This window comes from Elephantulus edwardii, unplaced genomic scaffold (genome assembly GCF_000299155.1).
Source record: "Elephantulus edwardii isolate Elephantulus edwardi_28Jun2011 unplaced genomic scaffold, EleEdw1.0 scaffold00017, whole genome shotgun sequence".
Classification (NCBI taxonomy): Eukaryota; Metazoa; Chordata; class Mammalia; order Macroscelidea; family Macroscelididae; genus Elephantulus; species Elephantulus edwardii.
In genome coordinates, this window is record NW_006399767.1 from 20,874,261 (window position 1) to 20,900,484 (window position 26,224).

The 26,224-nt window shown below is 38.4% G+C and overlaps 1 protein-coding gene across 1 annotated transcript in view; it reads right to left on the reverse strand.

Annotated features, from left to right (window-relative positions):
- DNAH8 (dynein, axonemal, heavy chain 8) overlaps positions 1 to 26,224 on the reverse strand; it is a 555,032-nt gene that overhangs the window by 391,465 nt on the left and 137,343 nt on the right. Inside the window, 3 exon segments of the mRNA XM_006882162.1 lie at positions 4,501 to 4,607; positions 15,439 to 15,551; positions 19,652 to 19,784. Coding sequence (XP_006882224.1) covers positions 4,501 to 4,607; positions 15,439 to 15,551; positions 19,652 to 19,784 — 353 coding nt within the window.

A 26,224-nucleotide genomic window follows, 5' to 3' on the forward strand; every position in this document is an offset into this window, starting at 1 on the left:
AGCTACAATATCTCTAGTACCACGACCCCTTCAGAAACCAGCCTGGACTTCTGGTAGTTCTCTGTTGATGTGCTGTTCCAGTCGTTTTTGGATAATCTTCAGTAAAATCTTGCTTGCATGTGAAATCAGTCCTTCTAATCAGAGTCTGGGAACTCCCACGAAATGACTGGTGAGACTAAACAAATAAGGCACTGTGGACCCACCAACAGGATTGGACAGTCTACAATTAATGCAAATACAGTGCATGGGACACTTTCTGGGTAGAGAATGTACAAATAAAGTATATGGAACCCTTGTAAGAAACTTACCAGTTTTTAAACTACCAGGCTTAAAAAGAAGCAATTCTAGAAAGCAGGAAGAAGTTCTCACAACCATCAAGAACAAGAGCTAGGAGTGAAATGTGTCCTCTGGGCCCACATTCCCTATACTGAGACTTTCCCAGATCCAGAAGGCAAAAAGAAAACTAACACTAGAGCTGGCACAAGACAATGGAGAGCAACTGTGGCAAGGAAGGCAGGATCCAGGGGCTGGGAAACAGTAGCAGATGAACCAAGAAACAAGCAGAAGACTGCATGGTGGCTTTCTGGTCCACAGAACAAGCTGGCTACACTGGGCATGGAGATGACTCACAGAGCAGGAGAGATGAATCCTTTTGTGCAGCAGGTTTACAGGCTAAGTGGATGTTTCTGAGTACTTATATATGTAGAACTAAATGACTTTGTAACACTTGCAAGCCCAAAAAAGGTTAGAGGCCAAAAGCCTAAAACATAAGCCAAGAATGCAGGGCACAGGAGCAGCAACCCAGAAGATATCCGGATGCAAGAACTTTACATTGAGTTGTTCCTATTCCCAGTTTATTTTTTATCCTGAATTGTAATATTAGAAACTCATTATGTTTCTAAGGAGTGCCATAATTGTATGGCCTAGGAGTTCGGTGTGGTCATGGCAACAAGTTAACATATACAATTGAAAAGAACAGTGAGCTGTGTGAGAACTGACTGGTATTATTAGAATTGGTAAAAAAGTTAAAGAATGCAGACATGTCTGACCTCTATCTGATGGAAATCAGCCTTGGACTGTTCATGATTATCTTCTGAGATTATATCACCACTTTCACACCATTTAATACACTTTGCTGTTGACTAGAAGGCTATAGGTTCAAGTCCATTCAGAGATGCCTTGGAAAAAAGGCCTGGTAATCTAATTTTTAAAATCCAGCAATTGAAAACTTTATGGAACACAGATTTAGCCTCACACATACATGACTGCCATGAATCAGAGATAACTCTAGCCAGTGATTTTTTTTATTTTATAGTAATTTTTTTAATGTGATAATAACCAAGAGTTTAATAAAATAAAAATACACAGCTGAACTAGTAGTGAACATCATCTTAAATAATTTTATTACTTATTCAGTAAATCAGAAGATCAACTTAAGATATGCTCTAAAGATTCAGAAACAAAATACAAAGACACAGCAGTTACTTATAGAGAATTTAAAAAACATAATGGATAACATTTATTGGATACTTAATGTGTATTAATCACTTTTCACAGAAATTTCCCATGAACTAACAAGAAGTCTTCACACTATCTCTTTGAGGAAAGTCTTGGTCTTATTACATCTATTATGAAAAGGAAGCCAAGACATGGAGATAACAAGTAATGACACTCAGCTCCTACATGCACAGTGTGTACTCTATAAAGTAACTAAAGGACAATACTTTCTTAACCTGAAACACAGAAACTGTGATGGTGTAGTGGGTTATGCATTGGGTTGTATATGAAAAGTCAATGTTTTAAATCCATCAGTCTTTCCTCAGGAGAAAAATTATGCAGGAGGAAATTAGTCCATCCATATAGATTTACAGCCTCAGAAACCAAATGAGTCAGTTCTACTCTGTCATATACTTTTCTCTCTCTCTCCTTTCAATTGAGTGAGAACTGACAGCTGACTCTCCTGTGGGTTTCTGTGGTGTTAACCTAAAAGTTGGCCTTTTTTAGCCATTAAAGTTAGCAAACTCTGGTCTTCAACCACCATAACTGCAGATACATGGTCTTCAAATAAGCACAGTCTTGCAAATCATCAACAACTATAAGATTTGCATAAGAGAAAGAATACTTCCCACACTGTGAAGCAAGACTTGAGATGATCAAGACCTGTAGAAGCAAGACTTCAGGGAGGCTAGAGCAAAACCCTGGTGAGAGTGAGACCCTGGTGACGGTGATAGAGAGACTGAAGCTTTGCTGTGCAGAAACTGTGGCAAGGTGTGACTTGAGCCTTCTTGCATTTGTACTGGCCACAGTTAAAGGTTTTGCTAGATGCTTAAAGGAGAATATGACTTACAACTTCTCTAAGGCAAACTATGCTGGGTGATTTGGATCTGACTGATGAACTGAAAGAAAAGCTTGAAGTAATTGAAGAATTGTGCCATGAAACTTGGGCTAAAACTGGGACTTGTATTGGGTGATATCCTTTGCCTTCCCCACTCTCCAACTTACTTCTCGGTAAACCTGATTCTTAGTACCACAGCTGTGAGTCTGTGAGTCAACAACGAATAAATAAACCTCTTGCTGATGGGTCTGGGCAATTTCTCTGCTTTCTACCCTGGGGTGCTGAAGGACTGTGCTTTCTTACTCCCTCTGGCCCTTTCAGAGAGACATGCATGGCCCTGTGATCCTATGTCATGTTTTCTCCTACCTAGACAGTTTCAGAGGCCATAAATCACAGAGTAGAGTGCTCATTTTCTCCCAAGGAACAGCCAGTGGATTTGAACCACCTGACATTAAATTAGCAATACAAGTCCTTACCAACTGGAGCTCCACTCTATCTTAAAAACTGAAATAAAATTGGAATCAACTCCAAGACAATGGGTTAAGCTTAAAAACAGCTTTTTTTCCTCTATATGCCAGCTAATATTAATGGGGAGTTAAATAATGACCTACACCTAACTGCATCATTTATATGTTTCTATAATAAAAGAGAAATTCAATAAGCAACAAAAATAAGTTGTTCCTTAATTGTTCAATTAGTGACAGAACTCTCATCTGAAAATTAAACAAAAGAAATGAACAGAGCTTTTGCAGATTATCAGAGGAAGACTGTGATCCAAGCATTCATATGTAAGCATAAAAGAAAGGCATTTTCAGGCAAGTGAGGACTATGAAAACTTACATGCATTTATGGTGCTTCATAAAGAAAATAAAACACCAGATACACAAATACTCACAAGTGGACGACTAAGCAGCATCATGATAAACAGGTAAAAGATAGAAGTTGTCAATTCATTTTACTCCCATCCCCAGTCTAAGTCCATGAAAACAGAAATCAAGAAATCAGATGATTCGAAGCAATTGGGCAACTTTATTGCAAAAGACATCCTCAAATTGTTCAAAACCTAAGATACCACTTTGAAGACTAATTCTCATTGACTAAAGCCATAGTATTTTTCAATCACTTCACATACATGTGAAAGATGGGCAATGAATAAGAAGAACTGAATGTCTAAGTTATCGCCAGCTACCATAAGAGAGACAGCACATCCCAGAGAAACTCTTTATTTCAGATCAGGGCTGTGATTTAATTAAGGTGGTTGCATCCCTCCTAATCCCCTTAGAACTGATTTGGTTTATCACAACTCAGCTCACATAATGAAGAATGAATACATAATTACCTAACTGCCTTTACTCCCTCACTAATACCACAGAGGTTTGTATTTAAAACATACAGGATAATTACATAATACAGAAAATCATGACCTCACTAAGTCCATAGAGGAAATATAACTCAATCTATAACATCCACCCCACAACAAACGCTCTTTATTTCAACTATTTTTTAAAAATAAATTTAAAAAAAAAAACACAAGAAAAGATATATACCAGACTGGATGCCATTTGGGCAGTTCCAACACACTGTAATCCTGGAAGACAAGGTATAACTGACCCAGAGGGCTAAAGATGTTAATCTTTACAGGAGTAGACTGCCACATCCTTCTCCCAAGGAAAAGCTGGTAAATCTGAAGCATCAACTTTTCTGTTAATAGCTGAGTGCTTAACTACTGTGCTATCAGAGTTCCATATCCCAGTCATGAAAGAGAAATAAAAACGCATTATTATCTACATAAATGAATCTCAGAAATAGAATAATGGGCACAGTTCCTATATAGGCAACATTAAGTGATACACAATATAGGGTTATAAGTACATAGTGAGGTATAAGGAAAAATAAGACAATAATAAAAGCAAAATTTAGGCTAGAAATTATCTTTGAGAAGAGCAGCAATAGAGCTTTGAAGAAATCCAGGAGAGTTCATTACCTTAGCCAGGGTTCTTGGAGTGTGACTCTTCCTTTGACCACTATTATCTCAACATTATGCATAAATTTTTGCATAATGCTTTTAAAAATTCTGTACTTTAATTTTTAATTAGTATGTTAATAAAAATTAGAGATATAATTTGCATCACTTTATGATAGGTATATTTAGTCTTTCAACTTACCTGACAACAAATATTCTTCTTTTCATTGTATCCAAAGATAATCGTGTAGCTTTCTGAAGACTGTCCAGTAGTTGATGACTGAAAAAAGCATAGACTTCTTTACATTCCTGTAATAAGAAATCATAACAAATTAAAGAGCTAACATGCTTAAATTTTAACACATATATGCATAGGTCGTATAGCCCTGGTATACAAGTTGCTGTATAGGGTAACTTGTGGTTGCTGTGAGGCTGAACACTGTGACACTGATGTGTCAAATGTGTTAATGGTTGGCTACCCAATGCGGACAGAGTGTGGTGGAGATCCCCGATTAAAACAAGCTTGGAAGTAGGAGTGGCATCCACTTCCATAATAGCTTGCCTCTGGAAATCCTATGACCCTAGAAAGAAGATGAAAGACACCCCAGCACTGAGGACTGCCCTTCATAGGGCATGAGTCACCTGAGACTCGACGGTACTCAACAACAAAAACAACATACGCATATGATATGATAATGTACACAGAAAACCCCAAGGACTCAACAAAATAACTGTTAGAACTAGTAGACCTATAAGATCAATACCCAAAAATCATTCGGATTCCTCTACAGTAATAAAAAGAACTAAAGAAGGAAATGAAGAAAGCAATACCATTTACAATAGCCAACCACAAATTGATATACTTGAGAGTGAACCTAAATAGAGACACTCAAGATCTATACAAAGAAAATTGCAGAACATTAGTGTAAAACATAATAAAAGACTTAAGAAATGGAAAAAAAGTGACCTGATCAATATTGAAAATTACAAACCTACCAAAAGCAATTTACATGTTCAACCCAATCCCAGCACAGGTATCAGATACATTTTTCAAGGAGATGGAAAGGAAAAAGCTGTCAAGCTTATTTGGAGAGGAAAGTGACCCTGAACAAGCAAGGCATTTCTGAAAAACAAAACTGAAGCAAGAGGCATTGCACTCCCTGACCTCAAAACCTACTACACAGCAGTACTAACACAAACTGCATCCTACTGGTACAAAGACAGGCACATAGACCAATGGATCAGAACTGAGAACCCAGTAATAGACCCATCTATCTACAGTCAACTGATAATTGACGAGAAAATAAAACCTATCAAATAGGGAAATGACAATCTCTTCAACAAATGGTGCTGGCATAACCTGTAGAAAGCGGAAACAGGATCCATATCTCACAAAAATCAACCCAAAGTGGATCAGAGACCTGGAAATAAAGCCCAAAACAATAAAGTTCACAAGAAACACAGACCAAGCTTAGAAGGCCTGTTGTTTATTGTTGTTACGTGCCATCGAGTCGCTCTTGACTCATAGTGACCCTATGTACAACAGCCCTAAACTCTGCTCTATCCTGTGCCGATCGCACTGTCTCTGACACTCCCATCCCAATTATCCCAGTCACTGAATCAGTCCACCTCATAGAGGGCCTTCCTCTCCTGCGCTGTCCCTCCACCCTCCCAAGCATGGTGTCCCTCTCCAAGGACCGGTCTCTCCTCACAACATGTCCAAAGTATGTTAAACGGAGCCTCAGAATCCTTGTCTCCAAGGAGCCACCCGGTTTAACCCTTTCCAGGACAAATCTGTTTGTTTGTTTGTTTTCCTAGCAGTCCATGGTATTCTCAATACTCTTCTCCAGCACCACAGCTCAAAGGCATCAATTCTCCTTCTATCCTCCTTGGTCATTGTCCAACTCTCTGATGCATAACAGGTGATTGTGAAGACCATGGCCTGTATCAAACGCACCTTAGTCTTCAGAGAGACACCATCACTCTTCAGTACTTTGGAGAGGTCCCTAACAGCAGACTTTCCCATGGCAATGCGCCTTTTAATTTCCTGGCTGCTGGTGCCAAGACTGTTGACTATGGAGCCAAGCAAACTAAAGCTGTGTACAATCTCAATCTCTTCACCATCCATCCTGATGCTGCCAATTGGTCCAGTGGTGAGAATCTTTGTCTTCTTGACATTGAGCCTCAATCCATATTGTAGGCTGCAGTCCTTGACACTGCAGCAGGCGCTTCAGGTCCTCCTCAGTTTCAGCAAGCAGGGTTGTGTCATCCGCATAACGCAGATTGTTGGTAAATCGTCCACCAATCTTGACCCCACATTTCTCCTCATAGAGCCCCGCCTCCCGGATAATCTGTTTTGCATATAGGTTGAAAAGGTATAGAGATAGGATGCATCCCTAGCATATGCCCTTCCCAGTTTTGAACCATGCAGTGTTCCCTTGCTCTGTTCTGACGACTGCCTCCTGGTCCAAGTATAAGTTTCGCTCTAGAACGATCAAGTGTTCTGGGATTCCCATTCTTCTCAGAGTCAGCCATAGTTTGTTATGATCTACACAGTCAAATGCCTTTGCATAGTCAATGAAACACAGACAGACATTCCTCTGGTATTCCCTGCTTTCAGCCAAGATCCATCTAACATCAGCTACAACATCTCTAGTACCACGACCCCTTCTAAACCCAGCCTGGACTTCTGGTAGTTCTCTGTTGATGTGCTGTTCCAGTCGTTTTTGGATAATCTTCAGTAAAATCTTGCTTGCATATGAAATCAGTGAGATTGTTCTGTAGTGACCCACATTCTGTTGGGTCACCTTTCTTTGGGATAGGAACAAATATCGATCTCTTCCAGTCAGTTGGCCAAGTGGTTGTTCTCCAGATTTCTTGGCACAATTTGGTGAGCACAAATACGACAATTGGTATACCATCTATTCCTGGAGCCTTATTTTTTGCCATTTCCTTCAAAGCAGCTTGAACTTCTTCTTTCAACACCATAGTATAAAATGACTGCCAAATACAGCCAAAAATGTACAATCTGAAGAGGATAAAATTGATAAATGGGATCTTCTAAAGATTAAATCTCTGTGTACATCAAAAACTTTTCCCAACAGTGAATAGAAATCCTACTGACTGGGAACAAACATTTAACAATACCATCTCAGATAAGGGTCTTAGAACAAAAGTTTACAGAATTCTCCTGGGCCTCCAGAAGAAAAAGACTGATAATTCAACTACAAAATGGGCAAGAGACATGGAAAGACTTTTCACAGAGGAGGGCATTTGGACAGCAAACAGATACATTGCATGAAAGATGCAAATCAAAACCACAATGAGATACAATCTTATCCCAGTTGCAGTGGCAAAGTTTCACAGAAAAGCAAATAATAAATGTTGGAAAGGATGTGTAGAGATAAGAACTCTTATACATTGTTGGTGGAATTGTAAAATGGTACAATCATTCTGGAAGGCATTAGGTGTTTCCTCAAAAAGCCGAACACAGAAATACCATATGACCCAGCTATTTCATTGCTTGCAATATACCCTGAGAAAATGAGAACTGAAACACAAATGGAGACTTACACACCAATGTTCACAGCAGCAATATTCACCATACCAAGAACATGGAAACAGCCCAAATGCCCAACCACAATGGAATGAACTGAGAAATTATAGTACATTTACAAATTATGGTACAACTGAATACTACGCAGCACATAGGAGCAGTGATTTTGTAAATGACTACCTAATATGGATAGCATAATGCTAACTGGAGTAACTCAGTCTTCTAAAGACAATTACTCTGTAAGATCATTTTTATAGAACAAGTATGAGGATCCAAGTATTGGTGTGGGGGCTTAATCATAGAGTCCCACAAACTAATGGGTGGAGGGCTGATTGGGTAAAAAAAGGGGGAAAGATCCGGTATGAAAAACAATGTATACAAACTTTGTAAGTAAACCAGTATAAAAGAAATAAATAAAAAGAGTCAACAATGTAAAATGAAATTATAACAATATTAAACATTACGCATGAAAATTGAAAATAATTACACAATTTCAGTTACACTGTAGAAATGAATTTAATCCTAATTTGTCTTGTTCCTTAAAAAATTACAATACATAAAAAATGTGTTTGCATATGCACAGAAGCAAATGTTAAAGGCATATTCAAAAGGCACAAAATCAAAATCAGCTCATTCAAAAGCATCATAGTTCATTCACTATGCAGTAATTCAATTGACAAAACAGATACATTCTCCAAGTGTTTCTCAACTCTCCAAGTATTCTCCAAGCATTTCTCAATGCTTAGGGGTATTTGGGGAGCACACACACAAAAAAAGATATTTCCTCTCCCTCTCTCCTCAAAAATCAGCAGATGTTATTGTTGTTAGAAGCTGGAGAGTGGGCCACAGCTTGTGGTAAACTGTATACAATGGAATCCATAAGATTTTCATGAACTGATTTTCTTGGAGTAGATTATGAAGCCTTTCTTACTAGTAGTCTATCATAGTCTAGAAGTTCTATTACAATCTATTCAGCATCACAACAAAAAGGAGGCTAACAGTTTAAAACATATTATGATAAACATATTGGAAAAGAATCCTATGTTCCTGTGAACATGGTTTGATCCTCTTTCCATGCCCTTCCTTCCAACAGAAGGAGGAAGAGCCACACTTACTCCTCAGATTGAAGGACATACATTGAGTCTGAATGCACAGGGTTTTGGGAGTCCCTTCCCAGGTAGTACACACAGTTAAGCACTGAGCTTCTAAATGAAAAGTTGGCAGCTTGAACCACATGGGTGCCTCAGATGAAAGGCCTGGCAATTTGATAAGTGACACTTGTTAAGTATCATCACATCAGTTGGGACTCATTGCAACCCTATGTACAAGAAAATAAAATACTGCCTATGGTGCGCCTGATACAGGCCATGGTATCTGCAATCGCTTGTAATGCATCAGAGAGTTGGACAATCACTAGGGAGGACAGAAGGAGAGTGGATGCTTTTGAGCTATGGTGCTGGAGAAGGGTACTGAATGTACCCTGGACTGCCAGGAAAACAAACAGATTTATCTTGGAGAGGATTAAACCAAGCTACTCCTTGGAGGCAAGGATTCTGGGGCTTCGTCTGACATACTTTGGACATGTTGCCAGGAGGGACGGGTCCTTGGAGAGGGACATCATGCTTGGGAGGGTTGAGGGACAACGCAGGAGGGGAAGACCCTCTATGAGATGGATTGATTGGGTGACTGGGGTATTCGGGATGGGTGTGTCAGAGGCGGTGCATTTGGCGCAGGACAGAGCAGGGTTTAGGGCTGTTGTGCATAGGGTCGCTATGAGTCGGAAACGACTCAACGGCACATAACAACAACAACAACAACAATTTATTTTTCCATCCCCACAACTGTTGCTGTACTTGGGCCTTTTTTTTTTGGAATGGAAACAAATATGAATCTTTTCCAGTCAGTAGGCCAGGGAGTTCTCTTCCAAATTCCTTGGCATATATGAGTGAACCAGCGCTGCATCTGTTTGTTGAAATTTTTTGCTCTGCCAATTCCTAGAACCTTATTTTTTTGCTAGTAATGTTGTTGCTGTTATCAGTTGCCCTAGAGTTGAGTACAACTCATAGTGACCCTAAGAACAACAGATCTGAATCCTGTCCTATACTGTGACATCCTCACAATCTCTGATATAGATAAGTCATTATTGCAGAAACTTTGTCAATCCACCTTGTCAAGGGTCTTCCTCTCTTTTGCATCTTTCCACCTTTCAAGCATAATGTCTCTCTCCTAGCAACATGCCCAAGTATGTAAGACAAAGTTTTATCATCTTTACCTTGTCCAAGACATATCTATTCATTTTTATTGAGGGTCCCAATGAGTATGTATTCCCACCATCTTCCAAAACTTCCTGCACCATTTAATGTTTTGTCCATAGACTCCTTCAGAGCTCTGGTGGCCTAGTGGCAAGAAGCTGCACTGCAATCCCAAAAGCACGCAGTTCAAATCCATCAGAAGTTCCACGGGAGAAAAATGGGCAACCTCCACCCCTGAGATAACCTCCCTTTGAAGCCCCACTGGGGAGGAGCTATGGGTCAGTTCCAATTCAATGGTAGTAACAACCACAACAGACTCCTTCAGTATGGGCAATTTAAGGCTAGAATCTCTTCTTCAGCTCCTTCAGCTTGAAAAATATCAAGCACATTCCTTTCCTTGTGGTTTACTAATGCCAAATTTTTCACATTTCCTTATAATACTTTGTCTTCTCAAGCTGCCCATTTAAATTTCCTGTCCAGCCCTTTTCATCATTTCTTCCCTATGCTATAGCTTCTTTTACATTCAAAGTACGTTTCAGAGGCTCTTCCAAAATTAGTTTTAGTATTTCACTTCCTTTCTGTCTTTTTAATGAATTTTTGCTTGCTTTATTTATGAGTCCTTGTTGTCATCCAACATTCATCTGGTCTTTGGTCATTAGTGTTCAATGCATTGAATATATTCTTGAGATTGTCTCTAAATTCAAGTGGAATATCTCAGGTTGTATAGTTGGTCTGTCACGAACTTTCATTTTCTTCAACTTCAACTTGAACAATTGATGTATACTGTGCTGTTAGTTCCTGGCTTTGTCCTTTTTTTTTTATATTCCTCTGATAACTCTTTGCTTTCAGTCAAGATCCATCTGACATTGGTGATATTGTCCTTAATGCCACGACCTCTTCTAAACCCTGCTTGTATTTCTTTTTTTTTAAAAAAAATAATTTTAATGAGCATTTACAGAGATTTTGGATTTCCATTCATTCATTGCTGTACTTCTCTCCCCGCCCATCCCTCCCCGCCCCCAAGTTCGCTCCTCTCTTTCAAAAGTAAAAGAAACACTCCTTCCCTGGTACACAATCTCCCCACACCCCTCCCACCGCCCCAAGTACATTCCACTATGCAACCTTTTGTGGACTCCTGTGATAACCATAAGACCCTATCATACATCGCTTTTAAATTATTCACTCCCTCATCTGTTTCAGTGCAGTATACACAACTGGCTTTGTTCTTGATGACATTGAAATTCTACATCTGTCCACACAGATACACACTACTTTGATTCCTGGGTTTCTATCTGTTAAGGTTCCTGTGCATACCTGCTATTTATGTTGTCTTTAAAAGGCATATTTAAGAAGAAATCTTACAAAGTCCTATTATGTGATCTCCATGTCACTTCTATCACCATGACCATATTTTCTAACAATCGACCTTTCTTTCCAGCTTTTTTTATTTCCATTCACCAGCAAATATTGATGCACACTGGTTGAACTTACAATTTCAGACTTCATAAGGTAATATAAATCCCCAATTTCTTCACCACTGACTTAGTGGTTTGTTTATACATAAATCTGTATAATAGTTGTTTTAACTGGTATTCCTTCTAAACTCAAATCAAACCAAATTTACTACTGTCTAGTAGTTAACTGTCTAGTTAATTCTGACTCAGAGTAACCCATCATTGAGTTTGCAATGCTGTAAATCCTTTCAGGAGGAGAATGACTTTATCAAATGGAGTGGCAGGTAAATTCAAACTGCTGATCAACACATGATAAGCAGCCCAACACCATATAAACTTTACCACAAAAGCTCCTTATATTTTATCTTATTACAACAATGTACTTCAAGACAGATTTTAAAATGTTGTCTTTGTCAGTGTATGTGATGTAATTATCAGTCTGTCATCCCTGATGGAGCCCAAAGACAGGCAGTTCAAATCTACCAGCTGCTCACCAGGAGAAAGATGGACAATCTTCTCACATGCAGTTTATTGCCTCTGAAAACCCACTGGAGGGTGAGCTATGAGTCAATTCCAACTTGACCATACATAACAACAATATAATAATTTTAAAAAAAATATTTATTTGCACTGTGGAGTCAGAACAAACTAATAGCTGACCCTCCCGCAAGTTTTTAGAGACTATACACATTATCTGGAGGAGACTGTCCATCTTTCGTCCTCAGAGGCACCCAGAGATTTAAACTAGCAAAAGGCCCTGCCATTGGATTAGCAGTACAACTCCCTACAGACTATGCCACTGTTGTTGTTATTGTTATGTGCCATCGAGTCGTTTGCGACTCATAGCGACACTATGTACAAGAGCACTAAAGGCTGTTCTATCCTGTGCCAACCTCACCGTCTCAAATATACTCATTCCCACCATTTCATGCACAGAATCGATCCATCTCATCGAGGGTCTTCCTCTCCTGCACCATCCCTCCACTCTCCCAAACATGATGTGCCTCTCCAAGGACCAGTCCCTCCTTGCAACATGCCCAAAGTATGTCAGATAAAGCCTCAGAATCCTTGCCTCCAAGGAGCGGCTCAGCTTCACCCTCTCCAGGACAAAGTTATTTGTTCTCCTAGCAGTCCATGATATATTCAACACTCTTCTCCAGCACCATAGCTCAAAGGCATCAATTCTTTATCATCCCCAGTCACTGTCCAACTCTCTGATAACTGCAAAAACTAGAGCCTGGATCAGGTGCACCTTAAGTCTCCAGCCTGATGTTGTTGCTCTTCAGTACTCTTGAGAGGTCCCTCACAGCTGACTTTCCCAATGCAATTCATCTCTTGATTTCCTGGCTGCTGTTACCAAGAATATTGACTAAAACTGTTAGCTATCTCAATCTCTTCACCATTCACACTGATGTTGCCAACTGGCCCAGTGGTGAGAATCTTTGTTTTCTTGATGTTGAGCTTCCATCTGTATTGAAGGCTGCAGTCCTTGACCTTCTGCAGCAAGTACTTCAGGTCCTTTTCAGTTTTAGCAAGCAGGGTTGTGTCATCTGCATAACTCAGGTTGTTGATGAATCGTTCACCAATCCTGATGCCACATTCCTCTTTGTACAGCCCAGCATCTCAGATGATCTGTTCTACATACAAATTGAAAAGCTATGGAGACAAAATACATCCCTGACGGACACCCTTCTTGATTTTGAACCATGTTGTGTCTCCTTGCTCATTCTGATGACTGCCTCTTGGTCCAAGTATAGGTTTCGCATTAGCAAAATAAAATGTTCTGGAATTCCCATTCTTCTCAGAGACAGCCACAGCTTCTTGTGATCCACACAGTCAAAAGTCTTTGCATAGTCAATGAAGCACACAGAGACATTCTTCTGGTATTCTTTGCTTTCTGCCGAGATCCATCTAACATTAGCTATAATATCCCTAATACCACGACCTTTTCTAAATCCAGCCTGCACATCTGGAAGTTCTCTGTTGACATATTATTCCAAATGTTTTTGGATAATTTTCAGCAGAATCTTGCTTCCATGTGATATTAATGACATTTTTCAATAATTTCTGCACTCTGTTGGGTCACCTTTCTTTGGAATGGGAACAAATATTGATCTTTTTCAGTCAGTTGGCCAGCTGGCTGTCCTCCAGATTTCTTGGCACAAGTTAGTGAGCACATTTAGGGCAGCATCTGTTTGTTGAAATATGTCAATTGGTATGCCGTCAACTCCTGGAGACTTGTTTTTTGCCAATTCCTTCAGAGCAATTTGAACTTCCTCCTTCATCACAGGCTCTTGCTCATATTTTATTTCATAAAATTCTTCTACATCAGCCAATTCCATCTGATACAGTGACTCTGTGTACTCCTTCCAACTTCTTCTAATGCTTCCTGAATCATTTAACATTCTACCCAAAGTATCCTTAAGTATTGCCACCCATAGCTTAAATTTTCAACTCCTTCAGCTTAAGAAATGCAGAGTGAGTTTGGCCCTTTTGATTTTCTGACTCCAGCTCTCTGCCCATTTTATTATAGTATCTTGCTTTGTCATCCCGAGCTACCTTTTGAAATTTTCTGTTCAGCACTGTTTTGGTGCTCTAATCCAATACTCAGAGTCTCATCAGACATCCATCTTGGTCTTTTATTCTTCTTCAGCCTTTATAATGACCTTTTTGCATTCTTCATTGACGATTTTCTTTACATTCTCCCACAGCTCATTTGGTCTACGCTCACTGGTGCTCAAGGCCTCAAACCTGTTCCTGAGATGATTTTGAAATTTGAGTGGGGCAGAATCAAGGTCAAATTTTGGTTCCTGTGGATTTTATTTCATTTTCCTCAACTTCAGTTTGAACTTGCATATGAGTGAGTAGTTGGTGGTCTGTTCCACAATCAGCACCTGGCATGGTTTTCACAGCTGATAACAAGTTTCTCCAACGAGTCTTTCCACAAATGTAATCTATTTGATTCCTAACATTTTAAATAACCACTACTAGTCCATCTCTGCCCACTTATTCCTAGGATATTGATCTTTATGCACTGCATTTCCTGTGGTTCAAATTTACCAGCTCCTCTGTGAGAAAAAGATAGACAATCTCCTTCTCTTTGATTTACAGCCTCCAAGAATTCCTGCAAGGTCAGCTATAAGTCGGTTCTGACTCAACAGCACATAACAAAAGTAACCAAATTTTCCTAGATTCATATTTCATACAGTCTATGTTCCAATTATTAATGGATATTCATAGCAGTTGCTCCTCATTTTGAATTGTGTTACATAAGCAAATGAAGGTTTTGAAAGCTTTATTCCATCCACATCATTAAGTTCTTCCACAAGAATATTTACAGTGTCTTCCAGCCTAACGGGCTCAACTTTCAGCATTATATCAGACAAAGATTTGTTGCTATTTGGTTTTTTAGAAGTACACCTTACGATCCTTTTTCTTTGCCTATCTGTCCCAATCTAAAAGCTCTTGACAATTGTCAGCAGGATTATTTCCAATACCAGAAGTGATATTTACTATATTTTTTTTAAAAAATACCATGGTCAACCACAGTAAGAACTAACTAAAGATATATATTCAATATAATTCCATCAAAAGGTGACAGTGTTGAGGAACAAATATAGATTGTTTTGCGTGGTGGTTTTTTTTTCAGATTCTATAGTAAAAATTGAAACCTATATCCTCTGGATTTACATGCAGATTAGGTGCAGATCTACATGGAAAAAATAGTAATCTTAATCCCAAGTCTCATTCAGAAATTCCATGAATTAGTTTCACAATAAATATCTTTTTTTTATTTTTTTATTAAATTTTATTAATTTTAATGAACATTTACCAAGATTTTGGATTTCCATTCATTCACTGTTGCACTAAATAAATACCTTTTTAAATTCATCTTCTTTATCATTAGCATCTTCACTCACAATGTGAGATTCATATTCAGGATTTTCATTATTTTCTATTTCATTTCCAAAAACAACGCGTTTTTTAAGTTCTAAAGATAAAAGACAAAATAAAAATATATCACTTAGTTTTTAGCACATGGCTTATTCTATATGGCTCAAGTTTCTTAGAAAGCTCCTTTTAAAGCTCTTACTTTAAACATTTACACTTTTATCCTGCAAGAGTCATCCTTAAATTCCACTTCAATCATTCCTTTTAATAGAACAGTCATCCTATTACAAAATATATTTGTGTCAGTATCTCTCCAACCATCTCAGTATCTAGAATTAAGAAATATTCTACAAGCATTTCCTCAAATTATCTCTGTACATTATCTGTTTACTTTTTTATGTGGATAACTTTAGAGGCAGTTATTTTTGTGGTTTTGATACTGTTAAAGAAAAACCAATTAAATTACCAAATAAGAAATTTTTTTAAGAGAATGAAGACATGCTATGCATACTGATTTCCACACTCAAGGTTTTGCAACCTCAGTCCAAAGGACATTTGGGTCCAGATATTTTTTCACACATTCAGCAGCATTTCTCTCTTCATCCAACAACTCCTCAAATTGCGTAACAACTAAAAATTGTCTCCCAATATTGTCAGATGGCTCCAAGGAGCAAACACCTCCCTCTCCTTTGAGGATTAATATTTTGGTCACAGATTTCTGTCTCTTTTCTCTTTCACCTTATAATATCACTTTCATGAAATCTCTCCTATCTGCATTGATTTTAAAAAATTATTTTCCAGTTCAAACCCAAAAAAAGATGGTATATTAGGTCATTTACCTCCCCCCTATTAGGCAGAGTCATCTCTTGGATCTCCTTGGATCCTATGATCCAATCAGTAGTCAGCCCTATGCAAACATATTCTAATGCCACTTACCTGAGCAGGGAGAGGTTAGAAGAGCAGATTATTTGGCAAATAGACTTCATGAATGGCAAGCATGTATCCTTATAAGACTAACAAGGAAAACGTCTAATTGCAAAACTGTAAAATTCAATTAAATTTTTCTTTTCAGGTTCAACCAAGGACAAGATAATATGACATAAACTATAATTCTACTTTCTTATACAATAATCTAGGTAGCAGGAAGCCAGTATTAAGTTGCACACCTATTTTTTGCACCTTATGATAAACAGAATCTCCAGCAACAAAGATGTAGCCAGTCTAAAACATTAATAATGTTGGGGTTGAAAAATCCTATGCCTAAAATAAGTATATTAAGACATTTTTTCTTAAAGTCCCCTACTTCCTACTAAAAAGCATGTCGAAAGAGAAACTATTCCTTGGAAAGGGAACTCATGCTTAGAAAGGTAGAGGGTTAAAAAAGAACAGAAGACCCTTCTAAGCATGATGTCCTTCTCAAAGGACTCGTCCTTCCTGGCACCATGCTGAAAGTATGTGAGACAGAACTTCAAAATTCATGACCTCCAGAGAGCAACTTGATTCTACCCTCTCCAGGATAGACTTGTTTGTTCTTTTGGCAGTCCATGGTATTTATTCAAAACTCTTCCTCAGCACCGCAACTCAAAGGCTTCAATTCTTCTTTCACCTTATTCATTGTCTAATTCTCTGATACACAGCAAGTAACTGCAAAGACCATGGCCTGAATCTTAGTCTCTGGAGTGATAGATTTGCATGTTAGCACTCTGGAGAGGTCCTTAACAGCAGATTTTCCTAGTGTAATCTATCTTTTGATTTCCTGGTTGCTATTTCCAACTGTGTTAATTGTGGACCTGAGCAAGCTGAAATTGTTAACAATCTCAATCTCTTCTGTAGCTATCATGGTGCTGCCAATTGCCTCAATGGTAAGAATCTTTCTTTTCTTAATATTGAGCTTCAATTCATACTGGAGACTGCAGTCTTTGGCCTTCTACAGCAGATGCTTCAAGTCCTCCTCAGTTTCAGCAAGCAAGGTTCTGTCATCTGCATAACATAAGCTGTTGATGTTTCTTACTCCAATTCTGATCCCACTTTTCTTATATAAACCCGCCTCCTGAATGATCTGTCCTGCATATCCACAACAATTGTGAAACTGGTATCCTCATACAGATGAAAAATGAGGTCAGTTGTTTTTAGGTGCCCTCAAACTAACTATGACACATAATGACTCTATGAACAACAGAGTAAAACTTTGTCCTATCTTGAACCATCCTCACAATCCCCACCATGCTTAAGCACACTGTTGTAGTCACTGTGTCAATTCATCTCAAAGGTCTTCCTCTCTTTTGCTGACTCTCTACTTTTCCTCAACTCATCTCATTGCCATTGTGTCAGAACCAATTCACAGTTGACCTTTCAGCAGTTCTTCAGAAATTTTAAATCGCACAGGAGGAGATCGTTCATCTTTCTTCACAGAGCAGCTGCTGAGTTGGCAGCACAACTGTTTATCGACTAGCCCAGTGGAATTCCCTACTCCTCCAAGTGTAATTCGCTTTTCTAAGAATTAGCCCCTCCTGACAACATGCTCAAAATATATGAGGAAGTTTCACACCATCCTTGCCTCTAAGAGGCACCCTGGTTGTACTTTCTCCAAAACCAATTTCTTTGTTCTATAGCAATTCATGATATACTCAAAATTTTCACCAATGCCACAATTCAAAGGCATTAGTATTTTTCTTTTCCTTCTGCTTTGTCCAAAGTGAAGCAACTGAAAATACGTGACTTGAGTCAAGCACACCTTAGTCTTTAAACTTGCTTGCTCTTTAGCATTTTAAAGAGATCTTTAACAACAGAACAGATTTTCCTTATGAAGCAAATCTCTTCATTTCTTGACTACTGCTTCCAGGAGTGTTGATAGTGGATCCAAGTTAAATAAAATCCTGAACACCTTTAATCTTTTCCTCATCTATCATGATGTTGCCTATTCCGTTATGAAGAGTTCTGTTTTCTTTATAGTGAGATGTAATTCACATTGAAGGCTGTAGTCTTCGGATCTTCAGTGTGAACACAATTAAGTGTTCTGGAATTCCCATTCTTCTCAATGACAGTCATAATTTAATACAATCCACATAGTTGAATGTCTTTGCACAATCAATAAAATACAAGTAAACGGTTTTCATCTAAGATAAATCTGATATCAGCAATTAGATCCCTTCTTCCATGACTTCTTCAGAAACCGGCTTGAATTTCTGAAAGTTCTCTGTTGATGTATTGTTTCAGTCATTTTTTAAACAATCTTCCACTAGATTTTACTTGCATGTGATACTAATGATATTGTTTGATAATTTCTGCATTCTGTTCAATCACCTACTTTTAGAATTGGAATAAGTTATTTTGCCAACAAATTCCTTCTGTATAATAACTCAATATTCAATTTTTTTCCTTCACTTTCCTCAGCTTGAGAAATGCATGTTCTTCCCTTTTGGTTTTCTTACTCCAATTCTTTGCAAATTTAGTTCTAATGCTTTGTTTTGTCTTTTTGACAACAACAAAAAATTTTGGAATTATCTGTTTAGCTCCCTTCATGATTTTTGCCTTTAGATTTCGCTTCTCTCCATTTAAGAGTAAGTTTTAGAGTCTCTTGTAAAATTCATTTTGGTCTTTTTTTTCTTCTTCATGTAAGCTGTCCTTGATGGGATGACAGAGAGTTTATGTATCTCTCTGAGGACAAAAAGCAGAATGAAATGGCAATGTGTGGATTTGAATCTTTGTCTGTTTATTCCACAGTCCCTACCCATGGCTACAATATTATGAGATGCAAAAATACTCTTAAATAATTTAAAGATATGACTCAGATTTATTATGTGCCACGCACAATATAATAATACAGGCATAATATAGGAAGCTCTGGTGGTCTAGAGGCAAGAAGCTTTACTGTAAATCTGAAAGCCCATGGTTTGAGTCCACCAGCTGCTCCGAAGAAGAAGGATGAGTAGTCTCCTGTTAAGTGATTAATTGTCTCTGAAAACCCACTGTAGGGTCAGCTATGAGTCAGTTGCAACTCTATGGTGCAAAATAGCAACTAGCATAATATTAAAATTGTGAGAATCAAATAAATTATAATTATTATAATAATAATTAAGGCACAGTACCTTTCCTTGAAGAAGACACAAAATCATATGTACTAGGCCATATCACAGAAGAGTGATGATGATAATGAACAAAGTACCCACATATCTGTAGTACTTGCACAAAAGAAATTACCTGGCTGTTTTGCTGGTTTTCCACTGTACTTAACTTCATAAATTTTCTCAAATATTGTTATAAGTTCTCTTACAGATTCTTCCACACGCTTACTTTTGTGGTTTAAAATATCAGCCCACTCCTTTGTGAATGTCTAGTAAAGAAAGAAGTAACTATTCATTCCCATATACTTAAAAACACTGTGAAAAAGATCAATGTGGCTTATAAAATTGTAACTTCAAAAGAAAATAATTGAGGAGAGTTAACAATATATTGCTTCAAGTCCAAAACTATTCATGATTTGAAGGTGCTATTCCTAAGACTCAAGCAAAGAAAAGGCAAAAAATTCAAAGTTTTTGATCTTTACTTGACTCAATCACATACAGAGGTCTACCTTCACCTTCACATGGGCTAAAAGGAAAAGTATGACAGAGTAAAGATGATCTCATAAGCTGGAAAGAAAAGTATTTTGTCTTGTTCTTAACTTTTTATTGTTATTTAAATGAAAGTTTACAGAATAAACTGGTTTTCTGTTCAACAATTCATAAACATGTTTTGTGACACTGATTACAGTCCCTATATTTTAACAGCATTCATCCCTCTTCCTCTCTGTGTTTCTTGCTTCCATTCATCGCTTTTTTCATATCTTCTTCCTGCTTTCTAAGCTTTATCCTTGGGCAAATGTTACCCCTTTGTATGGATTATTGTTTTAAGGCATGCATTCATTCCTGGTGTTTTTGATCACCTTGTAAGTGTGCCTATTGTTTAGAAAGTTGAGTCAAAAAGGGTTATTTCAGTTGCAGGTTTGAAATTTTTCCAAGGTCCATAATCTGAACATGGAGTGGAAGTCCACAAAATTGTCTTTTTGAAAAAGAATAACTTAAATCTGAAGTGTTCATTTAAAATGTGAATTAGAAGGGAGCTCTGGTGGCCCAGTGGCAAAAAACTGTGCTACAATCCCAAAGGCACAGATTCTAATCTACCAGACGCTCTGCTGGAGAAGGAGGGGCAATCTCCTCTGTGCTAGTCAGATCTGATTTGACAGAACACAACAACAACTAAAATAAATGAATGAATGAATGAATAGTGAATTAGATAATAGTGGAGTATTGTGTATTAAACATCAGTTTAAGATCTGTACATATATTAACTAATTAGACAACTTTCTGACATGTTATTATGTACCTTAGAGTTGAAAGTGACTCATAGCTGACTTTTCCGTGGGTTTTCAAAGGCCGTAAATTGCACAGGAGATTGCCAATTTTTTCTCCAAAGGAGCAGCTGGTGGATGCAAATGGTGTGTCTTTTGAGTTGGCAGCACAACTTTAAAAAATTCATATTCTTAGTATGGTAACTTTATTGATTGGTTTTACGTGAAGAACTGTTTGTTGAGTTGATCCTAACTCATGGTGCCTCATGCCCAATGAAATGAAACACTGCTCATCCTTCTCCCACAGAGCAGCATGTAAATTCAAACTGTGTGACTTTGAAATTTCAGAGCAGTTTCTTACCACTAGGCCATCAGAGTTTCCTACTTTTTGGCATGTGGCTGTTGTTTATGCTTTTGCAACGGAAATGACTCATAGCTGATTCTTCAGGGGGTTTTCAAAGGCAGTAAATCACATGAGAGGAGACTGCCCATCCTTTCTCCATGGGGTGGGTATCTGGTGAATTTGAAGAGTATGCCTTGTTGTTGCTATGAGCTGTTGAGTCACCTGAGACTCATAGTGACCCTATGTACAAATATGAAACTCTGCTCCTGTGCCAATCTCACTGTCTCCAACACACCCACCCTGATTACTCCAATTACTGAATCAATCCACTTCATAGAGGGTCTTCCTCTCCTGTGCTGTCCCTCCACCCTCCCAAGCATGATGTCCTTCTCCAAGGACTGATCCCTCCTTGCAACATTTCCAAAGTATGTCATCAGACAAAGCTTCAGAATCCTTGCCTCCAAGGAGCAGCCTGGTTTAACCCTCTCCAGGATGAACCTGTTCATTTTCTTAGCTGTCCCTGCTATATTCAATACTCTTATCCAACACCACAACTCAACTCAAAGGCATCAATTCTCATCAATCAATGACTAGGGAGTCATTGTTCAGCTCTCTTACGCACAGCAGTGATTGCATAGACCATGGCTTGTACCAGGTGCACCTTAGTCTCCAAAGTGATACCACCACTGCTCTTCAATACAGGTTGTTGATGAGTCTTCTTCCAGATTAGGCACACAGAAGCATAAAGGTGAGGGAAGGGAAATGTCAAGTGATGAATAACCCTGACCCCAAAACATACAGAGAAAATCTTCCTCTAGAGCTAGCACCTTGAATTAAAACTTACAGGATTCTCAAAAGTTAAGATAATAAATCTGTTTGTAAATGTCACCTGCTTCTGGTATTTCTGTCAGAGCAGCATTAGCTAAGTTGTTGTTGTTGCTGCTGCTGTTGTTTGCCATCATGCCATCATGTCATAGCTGACTCTCCAGCAGATTTTCAGAGGCAATAAATCACATGAGAGGAGACTGCTCATCATTCTGCAGATCATCTGGTGGATTTGAACCGCATGCCTTTGGGACTGCAGCACAGCTTCTAACCAATAGGTCACCAGTTAGCAAAAGATACATGTAGTTCACTGAATCTCAGCCCCAGCATGACAAAAAAAGCTATACTGAAGCTGTCATAAATAGCCCTAGTCTATCCTCAAAAACAGATTCAAATCAAATAATGTTACGCTGGTCATAAGCAACCCTCGTCCTCAAGTATGAAACCCCTGAATGGTTCAAACTAAACCTGTCACCAAAAAAATTAGTGGTTATGTGTTTGGCTGATAACTGAAAGGTTGGCAGCTGAAACCTGCCAGTTGATTAACAGGAGGTAGATATAGCATGTGCTTCTGTGAAGATTTATAGCCTTGGAAACCTTACAGGGCAGTTCTGCTCTGTCGTATAGAGTCACTTTCAGTGAGAATCAACTTGATAGCAATGAGATTTTCTCTTTTTCATGTCATGTTTCCAGAACTGATTTCTCCACAGAGTGTTATCCAACTTGTCCTGTCAGTACAAATCTCATTCTGCCTTCCCCATAATGGCCCACCTGATGGTAGGTTTGTGGGAAGGCAGCCCCTTTAAAATCTAATAAGCAGTCTTACTAGATTTTAGAATCCTCCAGTGCAAATGACTAGGACATTCTGCTTGGAAATAGCACTCTGAAATTCCACCTCCTATAACGTCACTTAGCATATTGAGATTTACCACTTACCTAATAATAACAGTTTCTTCTGTTGTGCCATCAATGCAAACACCACAGTCTCCCTCAGTCACACTTAATCTGTCCTAATCTCCCTCCTTTGCCTGATCTGTTTATCTTTCTATGCATATAAAAGTCCTTGGTTCTTCAGCTAAAAATAAATTATCTCTTATAGTATAAGCTTCCAACTGAGCAGTCGATAATGTCAGAATAGTTATAAATACCTACTAGAGAAAATGGCCTTCATTGTAAATGGACAAAAGGAAGAAAATCAATGTGGCAACATCCCTACTTCTAAGTAAGACTAGGTATGAAGTGCAAATAGTCAGATTCTAAAATGAGAGAGAAAAAAAAATAACAAGCCAGGAAATCATACACCCCCACTCCTACCCTCAGACAAGACACACACACAGAGACACACACACCCCTCTAAGACAGGAAATTCTTTCTCTGGAAAATGTCAGTTGCCGAGAAAAGACCAACAATGCATTTGAAAGGCTCTTCTTCCAAGAATAAAAAGGACACCTTTATCTAGAGCAACTCTTAATTCTGAAATTTCTAATGAACAACTTGTTATTTTGAAAACTGACACACAAAGGGAAAACTGAAACACTGAGTCTGAATTTTCTGTACGATTTTTTTTCAAGGTAACTAACCACTTACTAAGGGAAAGATTTTATAGGAAGATGTCATTACAGAAATATTTTAGCAACAAAAGCTAAAATTAGAAAAATCAACATTCTTCAACCTCTAACAAAGTAACAGACCTGGACAACAATTACTAATGGCAGCTAAAAGCATTATGTGAAAGGTTGGTGGGGAACTTTAAAATGATAGATAAATCTGACTGGACCTGAGAACCACTGATCAATTTTAACATCACTAAAATGGAAACAACCTATTACATGCCTCCTGATGTGAGGCAATAGGAGATGCAGACTGTCACCTATAAACTATTCTTGACTGAAAAAGAAAAAGAAATTGAATCAGGCCTCCAGATCTAATTATAATTTACAGGAAATTCAGGGGATAAAGGGATATGCCAGTATATTAAATCATGCTAATAGCCTGCAATCAGCAAAATCTTGGACACAGAAAATTCTGCAGGCCAAATTATCCACTGTCTTTAACAAATAAAAGAGTATTACAAGAAGAGTAGCAATTAGAAGAGACTTAGGAGACATACCAATCAAAGGAAACATCTAAACTTTACTCTGCTTCTATTTAAACAGATGAGCAAACAAGTTAGCCTGCAAGCTCCTCTAAAACCTGTTCAGTATCACAGGAGCAGCACAAAAGCCTTGACTGACAGAGGTGATGGCTATATAGGAAGTGAACTGGCCAAGAAAATCCTACCACTGAACCAAACTGCAGGAAACTGTAAAAGAGCAAATTTTTACTGTGCCTTCTAGAATTTGACAGGGCAGGGGCTGGCACCTGACCCATATGCATGTCATCTGGCTAGCAACTCAATCTCTAAAGGCAAGAAGTTATATCCTTGAGAAAAGGTTGTGCTTTCATAGACAGAAGGACAATGGAAGCCCATTTCCCATGAGCCACGCTGTATCCTTTAGAACTAAGCCATACCTGATTGTCTAGAAAAAAAAGACTTAAAGTATATCAAACCCACACAGGGAAGGCACAACAAAAGCAAGCAGCAACTAAAAAACTCACTGCTTTAGAGTCAGTTCAACTCATAGTGACCCTCCATTGGATTACCAAAGGTGTAAATCAAAACAGGAAGAGACTGCCTGAAAGGAAATTGCCCATCTTTCTCTGAAGGAGCCTCTCATGGACTAGTCACATAGCACCACAACTCACTATGGACTCTACCACAAGAGCTCTCAACAAGGCAACTAAGTATTTAAAATAGTAATAGCTCCATTCATGCTGTCATTTGAGTGCTCTGAGAGAGATTTTTTTATGCAGGGCCCTGGGGGATGTAAATGGCGAAGAAAGAAAGAAGGAACATATGCTTTGCATAAAACTATGATAGCAGGAGGTACAGAACAGAAGAGGCAACTAAACTAAGATCTTTGCAATAGACAAAACGTGGCTAAATTTTAAGACTGAATGAATTTATGAGCTAGGTGAGTTAAAGCATGGGTAATGCTTTCATTGAGAGAGAAAACCTGAGGAAGAACGAGTAGTATTAGTGACAAGATGACTTCAGTTTTAAATATGCTTGAGTTTCAAGTGGCCATTGGCTACAGTACAGGTAGTTCCTGACTGGTGATATATTATTTTTGTTACCATGAACCATACTTAGAACATTATTTTGTTTTTAACATTTTTTGCCCTCTTTTTCCCCCTGTATTATACTAGTTTATATACAAAATTAGAATAAATTGTTTCCCAGAACATATTCCTTCAAGTTCCCTCACCTCTATCACCCATCAAATTGTGTAACGCCATGATTAATTCCCCCTCCCCCTGCACATCCTCATCGCTCTGCTTCCACCCTCTCCCACCCCTCTTGGATCTTTATATTCATTCTACAATAATAGTTTTATACAATATTTGTCCTTTTGGGACTGAGTTAGTTCACTCAGTATAATGCTCTCCAGTCCCTCCCAGGTTAGGTAATAATTTACAAAATCATTACTCCTTCATGCTGCGTAGTATTCCACTGTGTGAATGTACCATAATTTCTCAATCCATCTGTTTGTAGTTGGACTTCTGGGCTGTTTCCACATTCTTACAATGGTGAATAATACTACTATGAACAATGGTGTACAAATCTCCATTTGTGCCTCAGTTCTCATTTTCGCAGGGACGGGTGGAGAAATCAGATAGAAATCAGTCCATAAAACTCCCTGCCCATTTCCCAGTTAACACTGAAGATCCCAAAACCACACAGAGTCTGTTCTACAGACAAATTCTACAGTACACATCACCTTTGCTCAGGAAACATTACCACTAAACTTCTGAGACACTGGTCATGATATAACAAACTATCAGCAGCTGAGGTGATTAGAATCACAGAAGCCAAGGAAGCTTCAGACATAAGCTATAAGATCAAGGGCTTGTCAATGGGAGATAGATGTGAAGGGAGTGGGTAGAATGGGTAGAAGTGGATGGGTATCCTAGTGGATGGTGGAGCAGGGAAATAAGTGGGTAAAGATATATGTGCCAAAGGCAGGGACAACACTGATACTAATGGTTAACTCCACAATAAGGGATATATCTTTCACTTTTTCTATAAAATGCTGGTCTGTCTGATACTTCTCTAAATCTGAACATTCAGATTAAGACAGACTAAGAGGAAAGATTGGCAATCCACTTCTGAAATAGCAGGCCTCTGAAAACCCTACGTACAACAGAACACATGTAGATAACAGGGCAACTGAGA